The sequence below is a fragment of the Salarias fasciatus genome, chromosome 19 (genome assembly GCF_902148845.1).
Source record: "Salarias fasciatus chromosome 19, fSalaFa1.1, whole genome shotgun sequence".
Classification (NCBI taxonomy): domain Eukaryota; kingdom Metazoa; phylum Chordata; class Actinopteri; order Blenniiformes; family Blenniidae; genus Salarias; species Salarias fasciatus.
In genome coordinates, this window is record NC_043763.1 from 22,599,302 (window position 1) to 22,624,156 (window position 24,855).

Below are 24,855 nucleotides of genomic sequence, written 5' to 3' on the forward strand. Positions count from 1 at the left end.
ACTTTTAAAAATTGCAATGCAAACATTTTATTTCAAAAGCAGAAAATTGAGATCGACTGCGGATTTTTTTCCCCCCAAAAAATTTCGATCCTCTTAGGGAAAAAATGTGAAGTTGAAACTTTGTTGTGACGTTAATCCTGGACTTCCTGTGAGGACGTCATCACGACGTGTTTGGCTCTGATCTTCCATACGGGGCCCTGGCGTCGCTCTGGAGGACCTGGCTGCACTTCTTCTGTGGTGTTGATTGTGTGTTGGGGGATGGACGGCATCTCTGCAATTTTTTCTTTTTTTGTAAATAAAAACGAAGCCGGCGTGTTTGAGAGAGACGACATTTTACAGCCTGTAAAGAAGAATTTCTAATATTTTTTAAAAGAAAACTCTTTGTAACCTTTTATTCTGAAATCAATTTTTTTTTTATGTGGTGTTTTTTTTTTTTTTTTTTTTTTCTTGGGCCGGCAGTGGATTGAAAGACGGCTGTAAATATACACACACACACACACACGCCATGCTGGGACTGTGCACAACAAGCAGCTGTTTCTAATAAAGTTTTTAAATATGTTTCAACCTGCAGCTTCCACTCATTTTAGCCAAAATATCACTGAATGTCAAACTGTTTCTTTAGACTCTCTCTGATTGGCTGAAAGATAGTGGTGGACACGCCCACTCGCACAATGTGCAATTTCTCAGGTCTGTTCTCAAGGCCTTAGGCCTCGCTTTTCCACATTTCAGGCTCATTACATTTTCAAAATCATGTCTGTGGAGACGGCAGAACCGCTGAAAACCGTGTAGTTTTCATGCTAGCAAATGAGTTGGTGTTTTGTTTTTTTTTTCTGTTTTCACATCAGAACTTCATAAACTGTGTTTCCTTAAACTCATAAATCTTCAGACCTCTGGATGGTCTCTGGACCAGAAACGACTGTTTCTGCAGGAAACTTCAAGACCGGTTTAATCAAAGCTTTTCTGCAAAAACATTCCCCAAAGTAAAATTTTATTAAATCAACTGCAAAATAACTGGAGGCAGCAGGGTAATGTAACTAACGCATTGGGTTAAACACAGCAGAGCCTTCTGGAGCTTAAAGGGGCTGTATCATGCTTTTTTAGCTCGATAGTAATAGTTTATTTTTGGCGCCAAGAAAAAGTCATTTTGTTTGAAAAGACTTTCTGGGGCTAATTCTGAAACCCGGAAGAGAAAACGCTCTGTTTCACTGTTTCACTCCCCCCTGTGGACTTTGACTGACGGCGTACTTCAACCAATCAGAGCTTCAAAACAAATGCGTCATGCGTTAGCTTCTGTAAGGGTTAGCTTTAGCTCTTTAGCGCTAGCTTCTCTGCGCTCAGACACGTGGAAACGTCTTTTCCTGTTAGAAACTCGCTAAGCGCAGACTCTTCAGACTCTTGCTTGATTGTTGCTTTCAGACGATGGTTAAAGTTTATCTCCGTAATCGGAGATACAAAAAACGAGGAAAGCTCAAACACACAGGCACGAAGAAAAAAAATGCTTTGGGGGTATTTTTGATGAGTGCACAACTATATAAGAAGGTTAAAACATACAAAAAGTGAATTTTGCATGATACAGCCCCTTTAAACAAGTTTCTACCATTGTGGTAAAATTTTACCAAACAGATTTATCAGAAATTTATTTACTTAAAACATAAAATGACTTTTTGCCATCAATCTTACCAATTCTTACCAGGCTGTTTCAGTATGAAGTAACGTGGTCGTGCTCAAATTACAGATTGTCCTGAAATTTTAATTATGAACATGCGTAACATCAGGTTTCTAGACAAAAAAAAAACATGGAGGAGGCGGGGCTTGTGGAGTCTCAGTCCATTTCAGGGGTGATGGGCGCTCAGCGTGGCTGTCCCAGCAGGCCGGCTTTAGCCGCCAGCGCCTCGTTCTGTTGGATGTGATACTCCTGGAAACGCATGGAGATCCGCTGAGTCATCTTCAGGTATTTCTGCAGGCAGGACTCGGAGCAGGTCACCTGGGAACAAACATCATGGGGCACTTTAAATTTTACCCCTCAAATCTGATTGAAAATGACGAAAGTCACAAATAATGGATTACTTTTCATAAAGGTTCAATAATCCTAAACCAGTCACGGCCTGTAATACCACTTCACACCAGCAGATGGTGCAGTGAGTCACTACCTCTACCTGCATTCATTCTAACAACAAAACAAGATTTGATCAACAAACAGATGTGAAAACTTGAGAGAGAAAAAAGGCTGGCAGAACCATAAAGCTACCAGGTACAAAAATGGCCACCATCTTGGATGAGGACCTTTTCTTCGAGAATGAAGTGAGTCATTTGTATACAATGAATATAATCATCCAACTACATTTACAACACATTTTCACCTGGTTTTCATTAATAGACAATTAAGATTTATTTCTCAGTAAGAGTGAATGTGCTGTTAAAGGAACGTGTCCTCTTCCAATATGGTGACCACACTGATCCATCAGTTCACTTATACAAGCAGGCAAAAGTTTGTTTTTTTACCTCTTCCGGCTTCACGTCTCTTGTGGTGAAATCTTTGACGCAGTCCATGAAGCAGTTCTCTGTCACTTTGTTATACGTTCCCAGAAACTCCTTAAACTGAACATGGACACACACAAGGTCAAAGTCTACTTCTTTTCACGTTCTAAAATCTATTACTTTATTTTACGAGGCCTATTGGCTTGAAATAGTTGAAACAGATAACTTGATTTGTCAACAGATGTGTGAATGCTATTTATTTATAACTTTTCAAGCTTCGGTGACTTTTGATACATTTTTCTTCAGGGGGCTTTGAGGGGCTTGAACGTAAATCTGAGCTGCAGAGTGGAACATAAACTGCAAACATCAGCGTCTCATTTTCCAGGATGATTCAAGAACTTTACGTGTCTCACCGTCATCAGACTGAAGGTCAAATTTTACTCAGAAAGATGAATGAAGTCTGAGTGCATCTGTGACTGGTGTTGGAATACTTGAGGACAGTCCAGGTCTCAGTCCCTTAACATCTTGGTCTCAACTCAGTCACTGAGCCTCAACATTTTCGGACGCTGTGGTCTTGGTCCTCACTCAGTCGACCCTTGTAACTCTTGGATCAGTCTCGGGTTAGGTGGTCTAGACTACAGCACCACCCTGGTCTGGCACACCTTATCCTGCTGACCCATAGTGCTCACCTGTTTGATCTGGTCGGACTCGGACACCTGCAGCGCCATCTTCAGACACTGTGGAGGAAACACACGACAACGGCGTCACAATTCGCACAGACTGTAGCTAATGCTAATGCTAACTCGGGCGAAGAAGGAGGTCCTTCGGGTCTATGTGATCTAGATCTGCAGTAGAGCTGCGTCTAATCTCACGCACATATATTTACCTCCTCTCAAAATGTCAGAATGTTTCGTACGGTGGACTGAAGGTCACGTGGCTCTACAGATTCAAAGGCTCCAACCTTTCTGCGTCTCTGATTGTTTACATCCACGCGACAGCTTCTCTTGTGAATCCCCTGATCGTCCGGAAGGCGAGTGCACGTTGATTAATGATTATAAAACGTTACAACGTTACAAACGTTAACGTTATAAAGACTGAGCGCGACACTATTCGCCTAGGTTAGTTGACTGCGTGCTACTGAAAATCGGTCCGGGTGGCTGCAAATAGTGATTCCACACGTTCCTAGTTCCGTTCCGACCTTCGTCTTTTTGGTTAGTTTGACAACTGAACACAGCATTACCGCCCCCTGCCGGACCGGAGCTTTTAAAAACTCATCATTCTGTGTTTAAAGTAACTGATTTTAAATGTTTTTCTTAATGAACATGAAACAATGCGAAGAACGAGGTGATTCAGTTTAAAGAGTAAAACCCGATCAAAGATCGCCTATACTGCTCAGTCTGCTCTCCGTTCTTTTATCCACATTTCAGATAATCTCCTAAGGTTTAGCGGCGGAGTGAGACGTCAATTTGAAGTTTTTAATTAACTATCATGTGACGTAGGCGGAAGTACGTCTTCTTGTTGACAGCCACCGTTGCTTGGTTTCCACAAGTTCTTGCTTTTCAGAACGTTAATCATTTGTTTTTGCTTTTTCGTCTTTTATTTATGACCGAAAACTTTGCATACTATGTGGCTCGCAGTCTTCGGTGTTGTTTCAGCTTTTACCAGCCTGTTTTTATTTGTTTTTGAGATGTTATTTGTTGGCGCGGGAAGTTTGAAAGCGGTTAGCAGGCTAGCACTTATCCATTAGCAAGATGTCAACTGATGAACTCCGGTACCGGGACTCCTCCGGTCCGGACCGGTCCCCTAGCACCCCAGGCATCGGGGAGGTTTTAATCCGCTCCACTCGTGCTCCTTTTCTGAAGCGGGGACCGGGACCAGGACTAGGGCCAGTCCACATCACTGTCCAGAAGGTGCCGGATCCTCCCCACGTCCGGAGCCACCGACAGAAGCCGGGGAGCAATGCCTCTTCCCGGCCGGAGGCGGAGGCAGACACCGGTGAGAGCTCAAGAGGACCCAAAATACTGCGTGTATTTGTTTCAATTGGAACTTTTATTGTGTCCCTTCGTCATAATAATGACTAATGGACGAGGAACAAAGACATTTAAGTCATTTTCCACACATGATTCATTCCTTTTCATCGAAACTGAGATTTCTCGGTTATAATATACAGAAGTGCAACTTTACTGAGTAAAATTGAAAGTACCAAGTGAAACTGTAAAGCCGAATCTCCTCAAAAAAGCCTGGACATAAAAAATTACTGCATTTATATCTTTGTGCCTGATTAGTCCAAAATTATTTTGTTTTGAATGAAAACCAACGAGTTATGTTTATAATGAGCTGATTTCTGAAATCTCATGCAAATGTGCACAAACTGTGCTTAAGTGTATAAAAGGAGGTGAAGTATGAAATCAGCACAACTGAACATGTTGAAATGATCCGCTGAATCTAGAAAGTTCAAAAAATTGATGAAACCAGGTTGCAAACTGCAGCTACCACTCAGAAAATCACAGGTCATCATGATCACGTCCTCCTGTGAGATGTCTGGATTATCACCAGTCAGATTTGTATCCAACCTATTTTATAAGTGAAAGGTTGTAGAAATCACATTGAATAGAAGTGTTTTAATTTAGTCAAAGATAATGTATAAAGAAAACACCTTTAAGTCTGATTGTTATTGTTGTTTTTAGCCTCTCATAATTCAACTGCATCACACCTTTGACATGCCTTTAGCATGTTGGTTTGTCTTGATTACAGCTTCAAATCCTCTGACATCAGGAAGTGGGGACGTGGTGACTTCCCGCTTCACGGGTGGAGGTCGAGGAGTCGTTCTGGAGGCTCTGAAGCAACGGTGAGAAAACCTGGAAGACATCAGAGCAAACAGCAGGAAAAACTTTAGAGTATTTCACTTTACAAGAGTTCCAGAGAATGAAAACATGTTTATCGCAACAAAATAAAAAATATTGTTTTAAATCAAATATTGACAAAAGATAACACAAAAAAGTAAGAAATTTTGAATTATGAAATTACCTATTTTTTTCAAGGATAAGTTTGATTTAAACAGTTTTTACGTTGTTTATCGAACGAAGTAGAACAATATACTCACCCAGAAGGCTTTTCTGGTCCAAACAGTACAGAAGAAGAAGATCTCTGAACTACAATTCTACAATTCTACAATTTCATTTAGCAGACGCTTTTGTCCAAAGCGACGTACAACACAAGCAAGAATACAGACATAAGAAAGAAAGAAACCATTAGTAAATGCTTCAAGTGCTTCAAGTGCGATTGGTCAAGGGAGTTGCCATCAAGTTGCAGAAGAGGAGCCACTACCCCCCCCCCCCCCCCATTTTCTTTTTTTTTTTTTTTTTTTTTTTTGTGTGTCAGCTTAGTCAGTGGTACATAAGTGCTGGGTTTTAGAACACCTGACCTATTCTTCCCCAAACATGAGGTTGGATTAAGACCCTACAGATTAAGAACTACAAACATCTTCTTCTTCTTCTTTGGAGTGGGTGGTGACCATAGATTGTAAATAAATGGATAGACCTTTCGTGACGTCACCCATTGCGTTCCCAACCGCCATTCTGAAGACTTCAGCGAGTCCAGCAGGACGTCTCCACATTGAATATTTGAAACCGGATGTAAATGTTATTGGTCCAGCCCATCATGTGACTGCATCACGTGGACAGAGGAGGCGCTGTGATAGGGCGATTTATACTGAACTTCAAATCGTAAAATAAAATCAACTGATGATTTATGTGAAAGTCAGAGTCTGGTGAAGCCAACACGGTTATAGAAACTGGTGATAGAGATCAAAACATGTTCTGAAACCGGGCGCTTGATATGTTTATTTGCACTCTGAAAATCGGCATTTTTGAATGGGTTCCAATGAGACCGGGGCTCTTTTTGAAACCAGCATCATCGCCCCCTGCTGGAATTTCTCCGGAATTAACCGATTTTTTTGCACTTCCGCATTATCTTCATGTTTTATGAGCGGAGGCTGGCGCCTGGTGGCGGCGAACAACTTAGGTGCACAGCGCCACCTACTGTGTCTCTTGGTGAATGTACTTCAGTTTACAGCCTGATCACCGTATTCACTTCAGAGATCTGTAAAACAGCATGTATTTTGCGACACCGGGCTGTCGTGGAGTAGTGGCGTGAGTGGACCACGAGGAAATATTAGTGAAACTAATGAGTTTTTGGACGATTAAAGCCGTTTTGGGAGCCGGCGCAACACATGCCCCATTGGCCAACAGTATACGGATGTCTGCAGCTCGATTTTGGATCTAAATTTCTCCCGAAGCACTGTTTGGACCAGAGAAGCCTTCTGGGTGAGTATATTGTTTTACTTCGTTCTATAAACAACGTGAAAACTGTTTAAACCGAACTTATCCTTTAACTACACTGAGCTTCAGTTAACATAGTTCTGTATACTTTTCTGCAGGTTTTTTTAATTTCCTCTCTTTGTTGCTCAGCTCCCACAGCGCCCCCCACAGGAGGGAGGTCAGTGTGCAGCTGTTGCAGCCTCCAGCTCTCAGCATCCAGGATGCAGGCGCAGCAGCAGGTGACCACGAGGAGGCGGGACCGTCCTCCCTCCACCGGGGAGACGATGCAAACGCAGCAGCTGTGGCTGCAGCTGCAGCGGTCGCAGCAGCTGTTCCTATCATTAAGGTGCACGTGAATAACACACACAAAGAAGTCACAGTGTTGGAAAACCAACTGAAACGTGTCACAAGTTCAGACAAACTCAATCCTCAAACTTCACACCCTGAAAAGTGAAAGTATAAACACATCTGAAGATTCAGTGTTTTGTGTGTTTGTGTTGCCTTCAGGTTCAGTCACAGATGGAAGCTCGAATGTCTCAGCTGATGGAAGATGTACAGAAACTAATGCAGAAGGACAGGTTTGTGCACACACACACACACACACACACACAAATACACAGTGATATCACAGTAACATCTCAGCCTTCTGATCAGGGAGAGCGGTGTCAGAGAGCGAAGCCTGGGCCCAGAGACACAGAATAATCAGCAGCTGCCGGTAAAGACACACACACACACACACACACACACACACACACATCATCATCATCGTCATCATCAGAACGTTGATTTTTCATATTTTATGCTCAGAGTCAGCTTCAGGAATCTGCTCACTACATCAGGACAAGACACGCCCCCACAACCTCTGACCCTACAGCTGCAGGCCGGCCCAACTTCCTGCAGGTCACACACCTGGATGCAACAGGTTCGCGCGCACACACACACACACACACGGGATGATGTGCCATTTGCCTGATCTGCACATATGTCCTCGTGTCCTTAGAAATTTTCTCCTCTTCAAAGTAAGCTCATAAGAGTCTGCAAATGTCCACCAGGGGGCAGCAGAGACTTCCTGACTGTTCACATCTGCAGTTACCGTGGAAACGTGATGCAGTGTCTGTGTGTGCGTGTGTATTCCGCGTCAGTTCCCCTTTTGCCCCCATTTATCCCTGTGTCTTTGTGTGTCTGTGTATTTGCCCCTTTGTTTGGCTCCTCTGTTTTGCCTCCTGGGTGCATCGATGACATCCTGAAGTCGTCATTTTGTGTTTCTTCTCTTCTGCAGACGGAAACGTTGTAGCCGAGCGGCCGCAGGGCTTCACGGCAACTGCAGCATCTTCCGCCATGGAAAGCGGCCTGTTCTCCATGGAGACGTGGCGCCATAACCATCAAACCAGGTGAGGGGGCTGTGGGGGAGGGGTGGCTGTGCTCCTTCCGTGAGGACGCTTCCCATTGGCTGACGGTGTGAGGAGGACCAATCAGGAGCCATGAGCCAGTGACAATTTATGTTTTTGTTTGTTTGCTTTCACTTACTGGGGTTTTTTAAAAATGGATTCAGTGTGACAGACGGTAATAACGCTGTAGGGGTTCTCTAATAATATTCTAGCAAATTCTAGAATGGAATCAAGATACTTCAGTAATCCCAGAGGGAAATTCTTCAGTATTGTAATGATGGTGCAGAGGAAGTGACTGATTCTTCATATGATTTTTTTTTTCCTTTTTTTTTTTTTTTTTTGCTGCACTGCAGATTTTAAAGTGTGTGTGTGGTGACCCATTTTAGTCATATGCCTCTCAGAAAAAATGTCTTTATTTCACACATTATCAGCAGGTGGCGATAACATCTTGTGATGTGATTTGACAGCTGTCAGTTTAGAAGTTCGTGCAGCGACTGAGCCTGGATGAAGGCGGCTGCCTTACAGACTGTCTGTAGGAAATGCAGCCTGTTGACACAGTGTTCTCCAGTCTTCACCCTGAGAGAAGAAAAGGCTGTGTGAAGCCTGAAGTGGCTCGGTTGGGTTTGAGTTAAAATGCAGCTAATTGGCTGTGAAATTTCGCTCTGAACCTTCAGTCTCAGGTTGAGGGAGGTGGTCAGAAACAGACAGATCTTATTACATTTGAACACTGTGGTTCTGCACAGTGTGACTCTGGATTTGAATTAATTCGTCTCATTTCCATGTGTGGAACTAACACTGTCTCACATGATCTTGAAGCTCTAAGTGAAGTGGTGTGACAGGACGAATAAGAGGTCAGATGTGCATGAAAAGGGTCATAGCGATGGATTTTATTTGGACTGACTCGGCTCCAAAGGCACGTTACAGAGCGGCTGTGTTTCATCGTGTTTCTGAACGACACAAAGACTGAAGAACCGTCACAGAGAGGCTGAACTGAAGCTTTTGTTATCGCAGTAAAAATCTCCAAAAATAAAATAAAAAAGTATTTCACATCCATGTACAAACTCAAACTCATAAAAAAGTCTACAATAAGAAATCAACATCAGTATAAAAACTTAAAAAAAGGTTTGTACAGACGGGACCGTCACTGTTCACCAACACTGGCTTTCCAAAACACCCACATGGAAAAGATTTCTACATCTACAGTCTGCGTCACACCCACAAAACCCCCTCGCTGCCCCAGGAGCCAGTCGGCTCCTACCGTCTACACCCACCGACTGCAGCTCCGGACGGGTAAATGTTCTCGATATACAAACTGTCAGAGCTGCTTCACACCTCTCCGTTCATACATTTCTACTCTGTAAAGTTTCACCGCGTCTATTTTACATGTAAACCAAGAAAGCAGACAGTGACGACATTGTTCCACTGAAGCCAGTGAAGTTAGCATGCTAACCAGCCGCTTCTCGTCCAGGAGTGTCAAACACGTTTTAGTTCGGGGGACACAAACAGTCCAATTTCCTCTGGAGTGGCCCGGACCAGTTTCTTAGTTTTTGGGGCGGAGTATACGTGATGAAAACATCTAAATGCTCACAAAACTAAACAATCAGAGCTGAAAATGACTACAATATGTATGTTGCAACATACAGTGAAATTTCCACAAAAACCTCTCCTACAACTGTAGCGTTCTGCGTGTTTTTACAAACTCACCCTGACAGCATGGCTTTCAGGCTAATGTTAGCTTGTTAGCTGTCATGACGTCTTAGCTCTGGTCTCAGTGTCGTGTTGTCGGCTGCTCTTAAGAAATTTGTTTTATTTTGTCCAAAAATCAGTAATTTCTTTGAATTTTTTTTTCCATTTGCGTGTTGGTTTGGCGGCCGGATCGGACCCTCTTGCGGTCCGGTTTTGGCCCACAGGCCTTATGTTTGACACCCCTGCTCTATTCGAGGCTCCTGCTGACTCCTCACTGAAAACCTGGCTGAAGACCGACTGGGGGGAACACACAGGAGAGAATCCTTCAGACGGACTCCAGTCTGACTCTGAGCAAACCAACAAACCAACCATCCATAAATACGACGACATGAAACTGGAGAGTTAATTTTACATCTGACAGTGCTGCTTCGCCTCCACGTCTCTCATGTGCACGTTAAACCTCTCATTACACCTCAGTACCTCTTGAACTCTGTAAATGGGACAATAAGCTACAGTAAATAACAGAATACATGTTTACTTTGTCTTTAAAACTGTAGTATGTTTTCTCAGCTTGGTTTGAGTTTTAGAAACCCTCAGAAGCAGCTCGCTGTCGCTTTAAGAAGCTGAACCTTCTGTTGAATTTGCATTTTGTGCAGAAATCTGAGTATTTAGTTATCGTTGGATCATTTAGCAGCATCACTGACAACAAAGTAGAGAGCAGCAGGAAGTGCAACATTCATTGAATTTCATTATTGTGAAGAATCTGCTGCAGGTTTTCACACTGAAACTTTCCACAGGTTCAGAATAATGTGTTTAATGTCACACATTTGATCACAGCAGCTTAAAGCTCAGCTCCACTGCAAAATGAAAGATTCAGCTCCTCAACTTTCTGCAGTTTTCAAACCGACTCAAACTGTTTCTGCTCTGTAATGACGGACCGGACTCTCTTTAGGTCCTGAAGATGTTTGTTCTGCTTCATCAGTTCTGTTAAGACGTGAAATGTCTCTGAAAGCTGAACCGAGTCCAGAGTCAGGCCGGAAGGAAGCGGTTTAGGATTGTGAATCAGTGTTGCACCTCTGCAGTTTGTTTCTGTACATGACAAAAGTGACAGTTGAAGTTCCTGGATGATTTGTGGTCCATCAGTGAAGTCCAGTGTGAGGCTCAGCAGCAGACTGAGGGGGAGGGATCCCCCCCCCTTCCTCCTCCTCCTCCTCCTCCTCAGGGGTCTCTCTCCTTCTTCACCTTCACGTCTCCGGCCAGGATGGTGGCGATCTCCCCCTGCATGAAGGCCCAGGGCACGTTGGAGCCCACCAGCGGGCACTTCTCCCCGCTGGGGCAGTACACCTCCCCGGACGCGCCCTGCGCCTTGATGCTCTCCCTGGAGCACGGGAAGCAGAACTTGTGTCCCGGGACGGACGGACACTGCACGAAGTGCGTGTCCTCCAGCCGCTCGTGGCAGATGGTGCAGCACAGGGGCCCGCTGTTGGCCATGGGCGAGTCGGGCACGCTCTGCGCGTGCACCTGGTCCATGCCCCCCGCCGACTGAGAGGGCGCGGGCAGCCCGAGGTCCCCGCTGCGGGAGGAGAGGCGCCGCTGGCCGGACACGGACGCGGGGGACACCGGGCTGCTGCTGGTGTGTCTGGAGGAGGAGGTGGTGGAGTGCACCGAGTCCCGGTCCTTGTTGGGCGAGTGCGCGTTCCCGAGCGTGTCCGCGACCGACATGAGCGCGGCCATCGGGGACTGTCCGTTCTGCGACGGCGCGGCGGGCTCCGGGGGCGTGGCGCGGCCGGAGGAGAGTCCCGCGTGCCCGGGTCCGAGCGGCGGCGGCGGCCCGGCGAACGAGCCCGCGGCCATGGACAGTTTGAGGGCTTCGGCCTGGCTGTTGATCCACTGCTGCCGCTGCTGCTCCTCCGCCCGGACGTCCGCGGAGTCCGGCTCCGGGGAGGCTTTCCTCTTCCTCACGCCGCCCCGGGAGCCGCTCCCCCCGCCGCCCGCGGCCAGAGCCCGGCCGGGCAGCACCAGGGAGGTGGGCAGCAGCGGGTAGCTGCCGTCGGTGTGCGGCTGCGGCAGCATGTCGTCTCCCACCCCGTCCTTAAAGAAGCGCAGGGACTCCGGGAGCAGGTCCCCCAGCAGGCGCCAGTCCCCGGAGCCGTGCTTCTTCTCGTACTCCAGGTACTTGAACCCGGAGGAGAGCCCGCGCCCGAAGTCCTTCATGCAGTCCTGGTACATCTGCTTGGCCACCCCGGACGCGCTGGAGAACACGTTCCCGGACCCGGTCGGGTACTCGATGAAGATCTTCAGCTCGTAGTCCAGTCCGGGCTTGGACACCGCGTCGAAGGCGAACACGCGGCCCACGAGCCCGTGGTCCTTCTTGAAGCGGACGTCGAACGGGGTGCAGCCGGACAGCGCCACCAGCGTGTCCCGCACCGGCTTGGGCCTGCTGGCCCACTCCTCCTGCCGGTTCCGGAGGCTCTCGCTCAGCTCGGCCAGCACCTCCGCGTTCCGCTGCTTTTCCTTCAGCTCCCGCTCCTGGTCCGTGCTGGACACCGAGGCCGGCCGCTTCCCCCCGGGCTCGGACAGGGACACCCCGACCCCGGAGCCGTGCGCCGGCGCCGCTCTGCCCGCCAGCCCGTGCGGCCCGAGCGTCTGCGGCAGCAGGTTCGGGGGGACGGTCATCGGTCCCGGGGCCGACACGAGCCCCGCGTGGCTCCGGCTCCGGGAGTTGGGGCTCTGTCGGTTCAGCTCCGGCGGTCCGTCGTCCGGTTTGAACCCGTTGGGCGCTCCGAGCCCGTTGTGCAGCCTGCCGTTGCTGTGCCCGCCGTAGTCGAACCTCGCCCGGCCGTCCGTTCCCAGAGAGTACCGGTCCAAAGCGGGCTGCGGGGGCTTCCCCGGAGGGTCGGGCTGGTGGTGGTGATGGTTGAGCTGCCCCCCCGGCTCCTTGCCGCTCAGCAGCCCCGCCTGGGTTTTTGTGGCGGCGGGCTGCTGCTGCTGCGGGGCGGGCGGCGGACCTCCGGTGGGGGACCGGCCCTCCTGGAAGCCGTGAGCCCGCTTCAGGTGGCGCGTCGTCTCGATGACGAACTCGATCCGGTCCGCGCCCTCGTAGTTGACGCAGCCGCGGCACACGGGCTCGGTGAAGTCCCAGATCATGGCCCAGGGCATGCGGGGCAGGTCGCACAGGTAGCAGGACTGCCTGCGGGACGAGGAGACCTGCGGGGAGGACATGATCCCGGGCTCCCGCCCTGCCTCCTCCCGGAGCGGCCTCACTGAACGACGGAGAGACGGAGGACGGACTGCGGAGCCGCGTCTCAGGTTATTGTTCCTCCTCCTCCTCCTCCTGATGCTCCTGATGCTGATGCTGGAGCTCTGTGTGCGCTGCAGAGATGGAGGAGGGGGGTGGAGGAGGTGGGGGCTGCGTTATTTCCCTGCATGCATCACTCCTACAGAGGCTGAGGAATTTTGATTGTACCCCTCACACACACACACACACACACACACACACACACACACACGCACGCACAGGAATACCATCTGGTAGCGTAAGTGACGTCAAATACCCCCCATGACGCCACTTGTTGCCCTCCTTCCACCTGTGTCACTCCTCCTCCTCCTCCTCCTCCTCCTCAGCTGCAGACACGACTGGAATCTGAAGGTTAAAATCTGTCAATAATAAAACGATCCATTTCCAGTTGGAGGTTCTTTCCGTGCTTCGTGCTCGCTCTCTGTTCTCCTCAGATAATCTGTAACAAGGCTTCAATCTGCGAACAGAGTCTCCCGATGTAACCGGCACAAATAAAGGTCAAAGCATGATTTGTTTTGCTTCCGAGCTGCAGCAGAGCCACTTGGTGGGGTTTAAATGCACTGTGCTCCATCACAACCATCCAACCTGTGCGTCTGCCAGAGCTGTCTTTATTAGACCTGTCCTCACAGGGACAGACAGGGGGACACTTTAGGTGGGGCACTGCTGAGACATTCAATCTGCTTGGTGTGAGCAAACAGCTTAACAGTACGGTTAATTGATTTGCTTTTTATTTAACATGTTTCTGGATGTAAAGGCTTACTTTTTCTGTCAGCGAGGTGAGACGTGTCCATGCTGTCCACAGACCTGAACAGCTTCAAGACTGCAACACAGAGAAATGTTGCCTGTTCATTTTTTATCCACATTAGACCTGTTTTCATGGCGAATCAGCACATCATGTAAGCTTTATAACATCATTGACAGCTCAGACTTGCACAGGTCGTTGATCAGTCACCCAGAGACACAAATAGTGACGCATCACAACATAAATTAATCAACTGGGAATGGTTGTGGCTGAGTTTGTAAAGCAGGTCGATCATCTTTAAATCCATAGGTTGGTGGTTGGGTTCCTGTGTGATTCTCTGTGTGTAAAAGTGTCTTCAGACACTGCTCAGTGGTGTGTGAGTGAAACGCTGGCATGGCAGTAGTCAACATGGTGTGGAAAAATAATGCAGAAAGGTCTCCCCAGCCAGAAACGAACCAGGGCTATTCCCAGTGTGAGCGTGGCGCGCTAACCGCCACACCACCGTCAAGCCCGACTACATGGTGTCTGATCCACACAAGGAGTCTTCCTGGAAGAGAATGTGAATGACTCAGACATGTTGAGGCTGTGCTGCAGAGACTCTGTTACCAGGCAGCTTTCCCTCTGTGTGTGTGTGTGTGTGTGAGTGAGAGAGACTGAGCCTCGACCACCCCACTCTTTGTTCACACAAAAAAATGTGATCCTTTATCAGCCAGCTATTAATTGTTTTTCAAAGGTTTTTCCTTTAAGTCTGCATCTCTTCAATTTCACCCGAGGGAGGGAACACCTGAAACAGAGGTCACACTGACCTACATATCTGTGTGTGTGTGTGTGTGTGTGTGTGTGTGTGTGTGTGTGTGTGTGTGTGTGTGTGTGTGTGTGTGTGTGTGTGTGTGTGTGTGTGTGTGTGTGTGTGTGTGTGTGTGTGTGTGTGTGTGTGTGTGTGTGTGTGTGTGTGTGTGTCACTCATCCTGAAACACAGCTACGCAGTTAGCGGTCCATTGTCAGAGGACGGAGATAATTTCCATTTTTGTGTCTACTTGAAAGAACGAGGAAGAACAGGTCCACATTTTGATGCAGTGTTCGAGTGTGAGGGGAATATGTGGCCATGAAGCCAGGTGCAGATTGGGAATTTAATGTAAAAACAAAACAGGCTGGTGATGTAAAAATGGAACATTTAATTTTTTCACTGCTTCTTTAGATCAAAAATGTTCACGGTCTTATTATCACAGTGGTGTCGGCTGCCAGTGCAAGGTGCTCGACCTTCAGTAGAAGCAATTTGACATTCAGCGTTTTGCTCAAGGACACTTCAGCATGCAGAGTGAGCCACAGCCACCCTTCCAAAAACAGAAAGTTCCATCAGTGGGAGGTCCCGATGTCTTTTGAATGTATTATATAGGAGCTCTGACAGGAGGTTTCTGTTGGACTCTGCGTTGTGCAGCACCAGGACTGAAGTGCCGGCGAATCGTTCCAGACTCAGACAGGGCTTGTAATGTGAGTCAGCTTCAGTGTACAATCTGTTCGGATGTGCATCGCGAAGTGACTGTGAGGCTGCAGCCTCCGTCTCTTTCATTCATCTCTCTTTCTCTCCGCGTAACAACCGCACCCCCTCCCCACCCCACCCGTTGCCGTGGATGATGCTGTAGTTGCCATAGTTACCAGCCTCCTCGGCTGAAACCAGCCTGTACTCAGGAATGTGCTGAAGACAAAGAGATGCTGAGGAATCAGCCGATGGCACGTTCTGATCGATAAAATACATTTTAATTTAAATTTGAGCACACACACACACACACACACACACACATCGTATCGACGCATCGACTCCATTTTGGGAGATGATGTCAGCACTTTCTTTCTCCCAGCTTCTCTGGCTGCCCACCCACTCAACCCCCCCTTCTGCTGCAGCATTGACTCGTCTCCTCCCCCCTTTGTCTGGTCTGACTGCTGGTGCTGAGGCTTCATGTCTCATGTGGTATTTTAGGACTTCTCGACTCTGGATTCTGACTGTTTGGGTTCAGATCTAACTCACACCAGGCCACACGGCTCCGTTTCCAGCCTGTGTGCGGGCTTCGCACAGCCCAGACACCGGGGCTCAGATTGAACAGGTCTGGACCAAGTGTTGTGCTGCAAGTGCTGCAGAAGGTCCAGATGTTCCACTGTGAGACAGAAAGCTGCACAAAAGACCGAGAAGGCGAAGACAGCATTAATATTCATCTGCAGTCGCTTCTTCAGCTCCTGCCTATTACTGGTCACGTGTTGAAGGTCTACGGAGGAGGAGAAGAATCCAAAGCAACCCCCTCCCCTCTGTGAATGAAAGCCTCTCTTCTTTATCAGCATCCCTCCTCCCTGTCGCCATGGGAAACTGCTGAGGTGTTGCTTAGCAACGGTCTGCTGCAGCTGTTCAAGAGACGCACACATACATGGAGACATAAACACAGACATAGACGCACACATACACACTGCATATTCCTCCAGATGCACCACCAGTGTGTGTGTGTGTGTGTGTGTGTGTGTGTGTGTGTGTGTGTGTGTGTCTTGTGAGTATGCAGCCGTTTTTTGTAGAATAATAAGTAGTTGTTATGTGAATCTGTTGTATTGACTGTATTTAGGAATCGCTCTGCATTCTTTATCCATCCCATTAACGAGACCTAACATCAACAGATGTTTGTCTCCTTGTGGTGGTGTTTGTGGTGGTGATGGGTGATGTTACTGGTGGTGATGGGTGATGTTGGTGTTGGTGGTCGTTGTAGGTATGGATGGATGGTACTAAGAGCAGGATTTTCAATTTCTGAGTGATTTTGAAAATCTATTAAAAAAAAAAAAAAATTTTCAAGGAGAGCCAAATTCATTGCATTCTCCAAACAACAGCGTTGTGGCAACCCAAAACCATGTTTATTACTGTCGCCATGACAACCACAGATGAAGATTAATGTTAAACATATTGTCAACTCAATGGTTTTTGTTACCATGACGTGTTCCTGTTGTTGTGTGCTGATCCTTGGCATTGTGTGGTGCACTGTCCTCGTCCTTCCTGTGCTTTGGACGTTTGAAGTCGAGGCTTCATCCCACTGAGAATGACTGACTGTGGCGCTTCTTCTCCAGCAGACTGGAGTTCTCCTGATGTTCCTTTCACCGCTCTCATTCTATTGAGACCTGCTGTTGAGGCGAACACCAGGATCTATAGCTAATCTGTGTCCATCCTCTGCTTCTTCTTTTTTTTTTTGTCTTTCCTTTTTCTATTTTTATTTACAGGGATGACTGGCGTCTCCGAGGTCCTCAGAGAGAGTCCACTCACTCTCCGACCAATCACAGCCTGGAGGCGGCCAGCAGAGCCAATCAGGTGCTGAGAGAGATGAGACAACTCAGGGCTGAGATGAAAACACTACTAAAGGTGAGAAGGACCACACACACACACACACACACACACACACACACACACACACACACACACACACACACACACACACACACACTAGTGTAAATCTCTTTGTTTTGTCCTTCCAGAAGCCAGAAGACTTTCCGATGACCAGCAGAGCTGCACAGGGACCCCCTCAGTCCCAGCTAACCCAGAGTCAGCAGAACCTAGTCCAGTTCCAACAGAAACAGGGCCAGCCAAACCAGGTGCACCAGGGCCAGGTCAGACAGAACCAGGTCCACTCAGACCAGGTCCACCCAAATCAGCTCCAACCAGACAAGGTTCAACAGAGCCAGGTTCAACCAGACCAGTGCCCTCCGAACTATGTCCATAAAAGCCAGCTCCATCCCGACCAGGTTCAACCAGACCAGGTCCAACAGGACCAGGTCTACACAAACCAGGCTCAACAGAACCAGGTTCAACCAGACCAGTTCCCTCAAAACCTTGTCCATCCAAACCAGCTCCAACCAAACCAGGTTCAGCAGAGCCAAATTCATCCAGACCAGGTACAAGAGAACCATGTTCAACCAGTCCATATCCAACAGAACCAGGTCCACCCAAAACAAATCCAACCAGACCAGACCAAACGAAACAAGCCCAGACATAAGAAAACTGAACAGAACCAGTCCAGACCAAACCAGTCTCAGCAGTACTGGTCCCATGTGAACCAGTCTCAGTCCCAGATATCAAAGCAGTCCTGGGACAGGGAGTTCCAGAGGACGCCTGTGTCTCCATCCCCTCTGGAAGAAGCAGCACAGGTTCTCCGTCAGGTCCGCAGACAGAAGAAACTCTTGGAGGAGAACCTGATGTCGGTGCTGAGGTCTGTAAACGCCGAGGAGCTGCACTACCAGCTGGAGGCGCTGTGCACTAACAGGTATGACAGTAGCCGAGTGGAGTAAAGCTTTTGAAATGTCTGGAACAACTCAGCAACCCCTCTGTGGTTCTCCCTGCAGCGACTGGACCCAGCAGGCCCGAATCAGGAGGACCGTCGACGCCTGGATCAACCTGCAGGTGAGCAGCCTGCAGCTCCTGGAGCTCCAGGTCTTTTGTTCCAGCTGATTAAAAACTATGCAGTGTGGCTCTGCTGCCCTCTGCTGGTCCATCACTCTAACAACTACTGGTCTCTCATTCATTTCCCTTTTCTTGTCATCTGGCTTCCTCAGTGTTTTTTCTTACCAATTTGTTGTTTTTTTTCTCTGATTATTCTTTCAAAGTGGATTCTTGCATGGTTGGACGCAATGTTTCAGTGAATACTGTGGTGGCGCTCTGATCTCTCTTTGTTGTCTTGTGTTAGAATTGAATGTTTTCACCTGATTCTGACTGAAACGTTTCCTCAGCTGCTCCTGGTCATAAACCTCATGTCCTGCTGATGATTCAAACATAAAATCTCTCCTCCTCAGCCTAAGGCGCCGTCAGAAAACGTCATCAACAGCAGAGCAACGGATGCTGCTGTGACATCACAGCGGCGAGCTCCCCGGAGCTCCGCCCCCTCAAGGAGGGGTAAGCCAGAGATGACCGGGAAAGGAATCAGAGCACAGACGGCTGCACCAAAAACGGTCAGATATCACAGAGGATAGTCTTGATTGTTCTGATGAGTCTCAGGTATCAAATCAATCCTCTGTGTGTACCTTCAGGAGGCGGAGCCTCAGAGAGGGAGGAGAACAGACAAGGAGCTGGACGGGGAGGCGTACCTGACGCGGCTGTACGGCCGGGCGCCATACTCAGGCCTGAGACGCACCCTAAAGAAAGTCCCGTACATGCGTTTCAACTCGCCGGCATCACCGCTCTGCAGAAAGCCCCGCCCTCGCCTGGTGGAGAGTGTGAAAGGTCAGACTGAGCTCGCTCTGATGTAGCAGAGATGTGGAGGTCAGAGGTCCTGACCTCCTCCTGTTTCCTCTCAGGTGTGAAGCTGAAGTCCCGTAAGACGCAGACCAGGCCGACTCTTCCCTCTGCTGTAGCTCCACCCCTTTCATGGACTCCTCCCCTCACATCCTCGCCTGCACAGCCCCACCTCCGCAGCCCCGCCCACCTGTTCACTGGTGACCTCACTGACAGTCAACATCCCATCTCCATGGCCATACCTCTGGGTCAGTAAACAGCTGCATTACCCAGAAACCCTTTCATCATCACATCATCGCATATTCAACATCTAGTATCATTTAAATGGCAGTTAATCACAGAACTTTTGTAGTTAATTGCAATTAGTTACATTTTGAATTACATGTTTAAAATTCTTTGATTTCGCATTCCAAGAAATGAAAAGCATTTCTTGCCAGAATGTCTTAATTAGAAGTCAATTGAACAGAAAGAAAAGATATCCTTTTTGACCTTCTGTATGGAAAATCAGATTTTGTTTATTTAACAAAAGTTGGGAAGTAAAAAACCACTGTAATTCATTATCTCAAGCTTGCTTTGCCTGTTTAGTGTAGAATTGCTTACCCCCAAAAACAGTTGCATTCCCCGTCACAGGACCATGCTTGCATTCAGGAGGATGGTGCTACAATTCAGTATTTAGTGATCAATTCAGCTTATTGATACACCTAAATAACTGCGCTGGTGGGGAAATGACGTTAGAGGCTTCGTTAGTGCGACAGTCAGAAGAGAAAAGTACGGGTGAGTAGAAGGGACAAAAAGGGCTGCGATTAAAATGCGATTAAAAAGCTCACACCTTACGGTTACCATTAATATAATCATGATTAGCGGTGATAGTCCTGTTACACACATATTTTAAAGATTACACACACACACACTCTCAAGTCAAATCAGGCTTGAACATCCCTGCAGGTCGTCCCAGGATAGAATCTTCCTCTGTGCGATGGCGTCCTCCACCTGACGTAGCGCCTCCCACCGGTCCTTCAGCTGCCAACATGGTCGCCGTGGACGACGGAGCACCTGAGCGACAGGTGAGAAGACCGTGAATCTTATCTTACCGATGAGTTGTCGTGTCGGGTGACCATATTCACCAAAACCTGACCCCCGAGACATGCAGTGCAATCGAGTGTGAAGGTGAGACAAACATTGTGTTGGCAGCAGTGGGACACGGCTGAAGCTCCGCCCCCTCCTGTGACATCATGCATTGTGGACATCATGGAGAGGAGGAGCGAGGAAGATGAGGAGGACGAGGACAACGCTTTTCCTGGAACTGACTTTCTGTCTGTTGCTGACATTGAACAGGTAACCTGTCCCTGCTGCCCCTCCTGCTTTCTCTCACTCTTTATTTTTCACTCTTAACAGTGTATGTCCACATCTGTCTGTGTGTGTGTGTGTTTCCAGGAGGAGGAGAGTGTGGTGGCTGAAGATGCTCTGGAGGTAGATGGAGTTCCGTCCCCTCCTCCGGTTCAGTACCAGGGTCCAGTCTTCCCACCACAGGCCCCCGCTGCCCTGCCTGCCCAGGACCAGGGCCCCATCCTGGGCTTCGATGCACAGAGAGATGCCCTGGAAGACCGACTGGTGGAATGGTGAGAAGCTATCTCAACGTTAGATACAGAGTGTTCTGATCTGTCCGACTGGTCACAGTCTCTCTCCCCAGTTCACCTTTAGATCCAGTAGTTTCAGCTTTACTCATTTATAATCTCACAGTATGTTGATATTCCCTCCGGAGGATTTAATGCCAAGTGCTCATTCCAGCTTATTGGACTGGTGGAAGTAAAATGGACTTTTGTGCAACCCGACAGTATAGCTGCTTTTATCTGTTTCTATATCTGCTTTGTTGGTTTGTGTCTCTGTGTTCAGGGTGGAGCAGCAGGTGATGGCTCGAGTGATCTCAGAGATGATCCACCCTCCTCCCAATGACCCCACACAGTCTGACCACACTGGCCAATCAGATGAGGAGCAGAGCGTCACCTCAGACATAGGTAAGCTCCTTTCACTCCATTGACTCCTCCCCCTCTGTCTGACTCCTCCCTGTGGCTCCTCCCCCTCTTTCTGACTCCTCCTCCCTGTGGCTCCTCCCCCTCTGTCTGACTCCTCCTCCCAGTGGAGGCAGCTGGAGGTGCAGGTCTGCAGCTGTTCGTGGACTCCAACACGTCAGTGGACTCGGAGTTGATCCGGCAGCTCGTGATCGAGGTTCTCACTGAGATTCTGACCCAAATGTTGGGTCAGAGTCAGGAACCAGCACTAAGCCCGGGACCAGGACCAGGACCAGGACTGGACCCAGAGGGACCAGAAGCACAGAAGCAGGTCCAGGAATGTTCCTCCTCACAGTGTTTACGCCTCCTTTCTGCTACTCTTCCCAATACTCACTTCTTCTGTTTCAGGACGAAGTGCTGAGTACACCGGTACCAACCCCACCTCCCAACCTGGCCCTGCCCACCAGCAGGGAGGCAACACCCATAGCCACGCCCCCTCCATCTGAACCAGCCACTCCGCTGAACGAGGAGCCCGCTCAGTCCCTGACTCCAGGTTCTTTTTTGTACCCTTATCAGTAATCAGAGTACAGTAGTTACATGGCTTGATGTTCTTGAGATGACAACATGCACTTTTGTCTGACCTCAGAGCATGTGGCCACGCCCACTCCCAGCCCAGAGCCCACCCCCACAGCAAGAAGTCCAACTCCTAATCAAGCTCCGCCTACTTCCAACTGGGGAAATGTTGAGCTGCCATTGGACGAGGAGAAACCAGAGGAAGACCTGAACACACACCAGCAAACACTGTATGATACACGCACACACACACACACACAGACACACACACACACACACACACACAAATAGGCACATTTTGACCTCTGTACGTGTGTGTCTTGTGCTTCGTCCTGCAGACTGATGACAGTTGCAGAGGAGGAGCCTCCTCTATCCTCCCCTCGTTCCCCCTGCCTCCCCCCTGCTCCCTCCCCAGCTCCTCCCCCTGACCCCGGACCAGCATCACCCAGCAGCTCCTCAGAGGAGTCCAGCTCCTCTTCCTCCTCCTCCTCCTCTTCCTCCTCCAGCACTGCAGTGACGGCAGGAACTGAGGCCGCTCTGAAGCACATCTCAGAGGGAGAGCTGCTCATCAATTTCAACCAACAGGCTGCCATGACAGGTGACATCATCATCTTCATCAATATCATCATCATCATCAATGTTGTTTTCCTTCTCTGTAACTCACACAAGGCTTCACTCACACGAGAAGTAATTCAAGAAGGAAGTAACTGCTATAACCCAAAGGAAATAACTCAATTGGGAAGTAAATCACATGGCAAATAACTCAAACAGGAAGTAATGTGATAAAGGTAGTACTTTATGCAAAACCTGAATCAGACAGGAACATAATGTTCAATAAAAAAAATAAGACGAGAAGTAATTCAGACAGGAAGTGGCTGCTCATGGGTGTCAGCCTCTCCGTCTGATCTGAGTCTTTTGTCTGTGTGTCTCAGTGGAGGAGGACGCCATCTGCAGCTTTTCCAGCTCCCTGCAGGGGTGTCAGGACATGGTGAGAGGCCACTGGTTTGATTCCCGCCGTGTTTCTCTGCTCCTGTAGGTTGATTTTTCAAGGTTTACTCTTCATTCTCTGCTTCCTGCAGGACTTTGACCCCCCCAGTGAGGGACAGGTCGAGGGTCACGACCTCTTTCTGAGACGCCTGACAAAGAGCAGAGGGGAGCGTCCACAGCCGGAGGTCGGCTCGCAAAGAGTTTGTTTATCCGTTGTTTGTTTGTCTGTTGCACGTCGAACATGACATGACCTCTGACCTCAGGGCTCCTGGGGGAGGGAGGAGCAAGAGGAGGTGAGCGTCGGAGAGGTGAGTGACGACGGCACGGTGAAGCCGAGTGGAGCATGGAGTCAGACGTCACCGGGTCAGATCAACCAAGCTGCAGGTACCACACGCACACACACACACACACACACACACACACACACACACACACACACACACACACACACACACACACACACACCTCAGCTTTCTGTCTCCTGTATGACATCGCCGTGACGTCACTCTGCTTCCTCCAGACGTGTCTGAGCAGAGCAATGAAGGAGCCAATCAGATCCTGGGAACCACAGGCGACACGGAGGTGGAGCCTATGGGCACGTTGACCTCTGACCTCTTCACAGACCAGTCCCCATCTTCTCCTCCTGATCCTCCTCAGCAGGGGGGAGCAAACACAGCAGGACAGGTGAGACACACACACACACACACACACAAACCAGAGCTTCACTGAAGCTGTTTGTTTGTTGACTTGTTTGTTTGTTTTTGTTTACTTGTGTGTTGTTGTCAGGTGGTCCTGGTCTGCAGCTCAGCCTCACATACTGGTATGACAAAGATTATCCTACTCTTAATCAATGAGCAGGCTACACAAGGAAAATAATATGATTTCTTCATATAGTTCAGAAGGAAATTCTTTGATTTTTTTCCTCCTTTATGGTGACTGTTGTTCCCACTGCTGTTGTCAGTGTTGATATTCTCTCTGTTGTTGATGATGATATTGTTACTGATGTTTTCTACTGTGTGTGTGTCTGTAACCTGCTCACTAACAAAGTCACTGATGTCTGTTTCTGCAGCTGCACAGCAGGAGGAGGAGGAGGAGGAGGTGGAAGAAGGTAGAATTCCATCAGACTCCTCTGATGATGTTTTCTGACTGTTACCATGGCGATGTTTCCTGTTCAAGGTTTTACTGTTTCTCACTGTTCCAAGTTCCAATTTTCATTAAATAAATGCTTTATATTTCATAAAACTTTAACTCCCTGTTTCTGTTAGATGATTTAGACACACACACACACACACACTCACACACACACACACACACACACACACACACACACACACACACACACACACACACACACACACACACACACACACAAAACATGAACACTACAGAAAAAAATGAAGCCATCTTGGCTGCAGCTTCAGTTCTGAAATACAAAGAAGACAGAGAGGTTCCTCAGTTTGGGCTCAACAAGCATGGTAAGAGCCACAGGTTTCTGATTCCACTCAGTGGAGCTCTCACTCAAACGCGTAGACACACACGCACACACACACACACACACACACACACACACATACATTGTCTTTCTGCATCACTGAACACTGTGTTTGTGTGTGTGCGCTTGTGTGTGTTTTTACTGTGAGTGTATATAAGGGAAGGATAATCAGGAAGTGGGATTAGAGGAGCAGCAGCAGAGACAACGAGGCTCCACATACACACACACACACACACACACACACACACACACACATCGAGAGGCCTCAGGGTGAATTTGCTGTGAGAAAGCTGCACTTTTTTTTTAACCACAGTAAGAGCTCAGATATAAACCTCTGACCTCCACAATAAAGGCTCCAGGGCCTGGATGGATCCAAGAATCACTAAACACTAAAACAGGCGGCTGGCGGAGAATGAGTACAAAGCTCTGTGTGTGTGTGTGTGTGTGTGGTAATCAATGTTCACTGACTGAGATTTAAACTTGCACACATTTAATGATGCTGCAGCCCGAGGACACACACAGGCATAAGAGAAATCATTGCTTTTATTGCAACACATATTGTTTTTTCTTTGTGTCTGTGTGTATACTAGTGTATATTTGTTTTGTTGTTTGTTCTACACAGCATATCTCAC

The 24,855-nt window shown here is 48.3% G+C and overlaps 3 protein-coding genes across 6 annotated transcripts; 1 reads left to right on the forward strand and 2 right to left on the reverse strand.

The window, feature by feature from the left end:
- Nucleotides 1-1,193: 1,193 nt before the first annotated feature.
- timm9 (translocase of inner mitochondrial membrane 9 homolog) lies at nucleotides 1,194-3,626 on the reverse strand. 2 transcript variants are annotated; one of them, XM_030116543.1, is made up of 4 exons: nucleotides 3,440-3,626; nucleotides 3,168-3,215; nucleotides 2,503-2,598; nucleotides 1,194-1,984 (listed from the first exon to the last, which is right to left on the reverse strand). In XM_030116543.1, exons 2-4 carry the CDS (start codon nucleotides 3,204-3,206, stop codon nucleotides 1,850-1,852), a joined length of 270 nt encoding a protein of 89 aa, XP_029972403.1. In that variant the 5' UTR covers nucleotides 3,207-3,215; nucleotides 3,440-3,626; the 3' UTR covers nucleotides 1,194-1,849. The 2 variants fall into 2 exon arrangements, with proteins under 2 accessions (XP_029972403.1, XP_029972402.1); XM_030116542.1 differs by having other exon boundaries at nucleotides 3,365-3,626.
- A 384-nt stretch (nucleotides 3,627-4,010) lies between these two features.
- On the forward strand, nucleotides 4,011-23,963 carry kiaa0586 (KIAA0586 ortholog). 3 transcript variants are annotated; one of them, XM_030116529.1, is made up of 27 exons: nucleotides 4,011-4,473; nucleotides 5,233-5,326; nucleotides 6,948-7,143; nucleotides 7,305-7,375; nucleotides 7,452-7,512; nucleotides 7,605-7,719; nucleotides 8,077-8,188; nucleotides 17,161-17,299; nucleotides 17,413-18,197; nucleotides 18,277-18,334; nucleotides 18,724-18,879; nucleotides 18,958-19,150; nucleotides 19,225-19,410; nucleotides 20,108-20,226; nucleotides 20,354-20,497; nucleotides 20,597-20,781; nucleotides 21,056-21,177; nucleotides 21,300-21,502; nucleotides 21,580-21,724; nucleotides 21,818-21,974; nucleotides 22,083-22,342; nucleotides 22,677-22,732; nucleotides 22,824-22,916; nucleotides 22,995-23,115; nucleotides 23,252-23,415; nucleotides 23,518-23,551; nucleotides 23,801-23,963. In XM_030116529.1, exons 1-27 carry the CDS (start codon nucleotides 4,230-4,232, stop codon nucleotides 23,875-23,877), a joined length of 4,290 nt encoding a protein of 1,429 aa, XP_029972389.1. In that variant the 5' UTR covers nucleotides 4,011-4,229; the 3' UTR covers nucleotides 23,878-23,963. The 3 variants fall into 3 exon arrangements, with proteins under 3 accessions (XP_029972389.1, XP_029972390.1, XP_029972392.1); XM_030116530.1 differs by having other exon boundaries at nucleotides 17,416-18,197; XM_030116532.1 differs by having other exon boundaries at nucleotides 5,254-5,326.
- On the reverse strand, nucleotides 11,084-13,207 carry irf2bpl (interferon regulatory factor 2 binding protein-like). The gene has a single exon (XM_030116535.1). It carries the CDS (start codon nucleotides 13,091-13,093, stop codon nucleotides 11,090-11,092), a length of 2,004 nt encoding a protein of 667 aa, XP_029972395.1. The 5' UTR covers nucleotides 13,094-13,207; the 3' UTR covers nucleotides 11,084-11,089.
- Nucleotides 23,964-24,855: the final 892 nt, after the last annotated feature.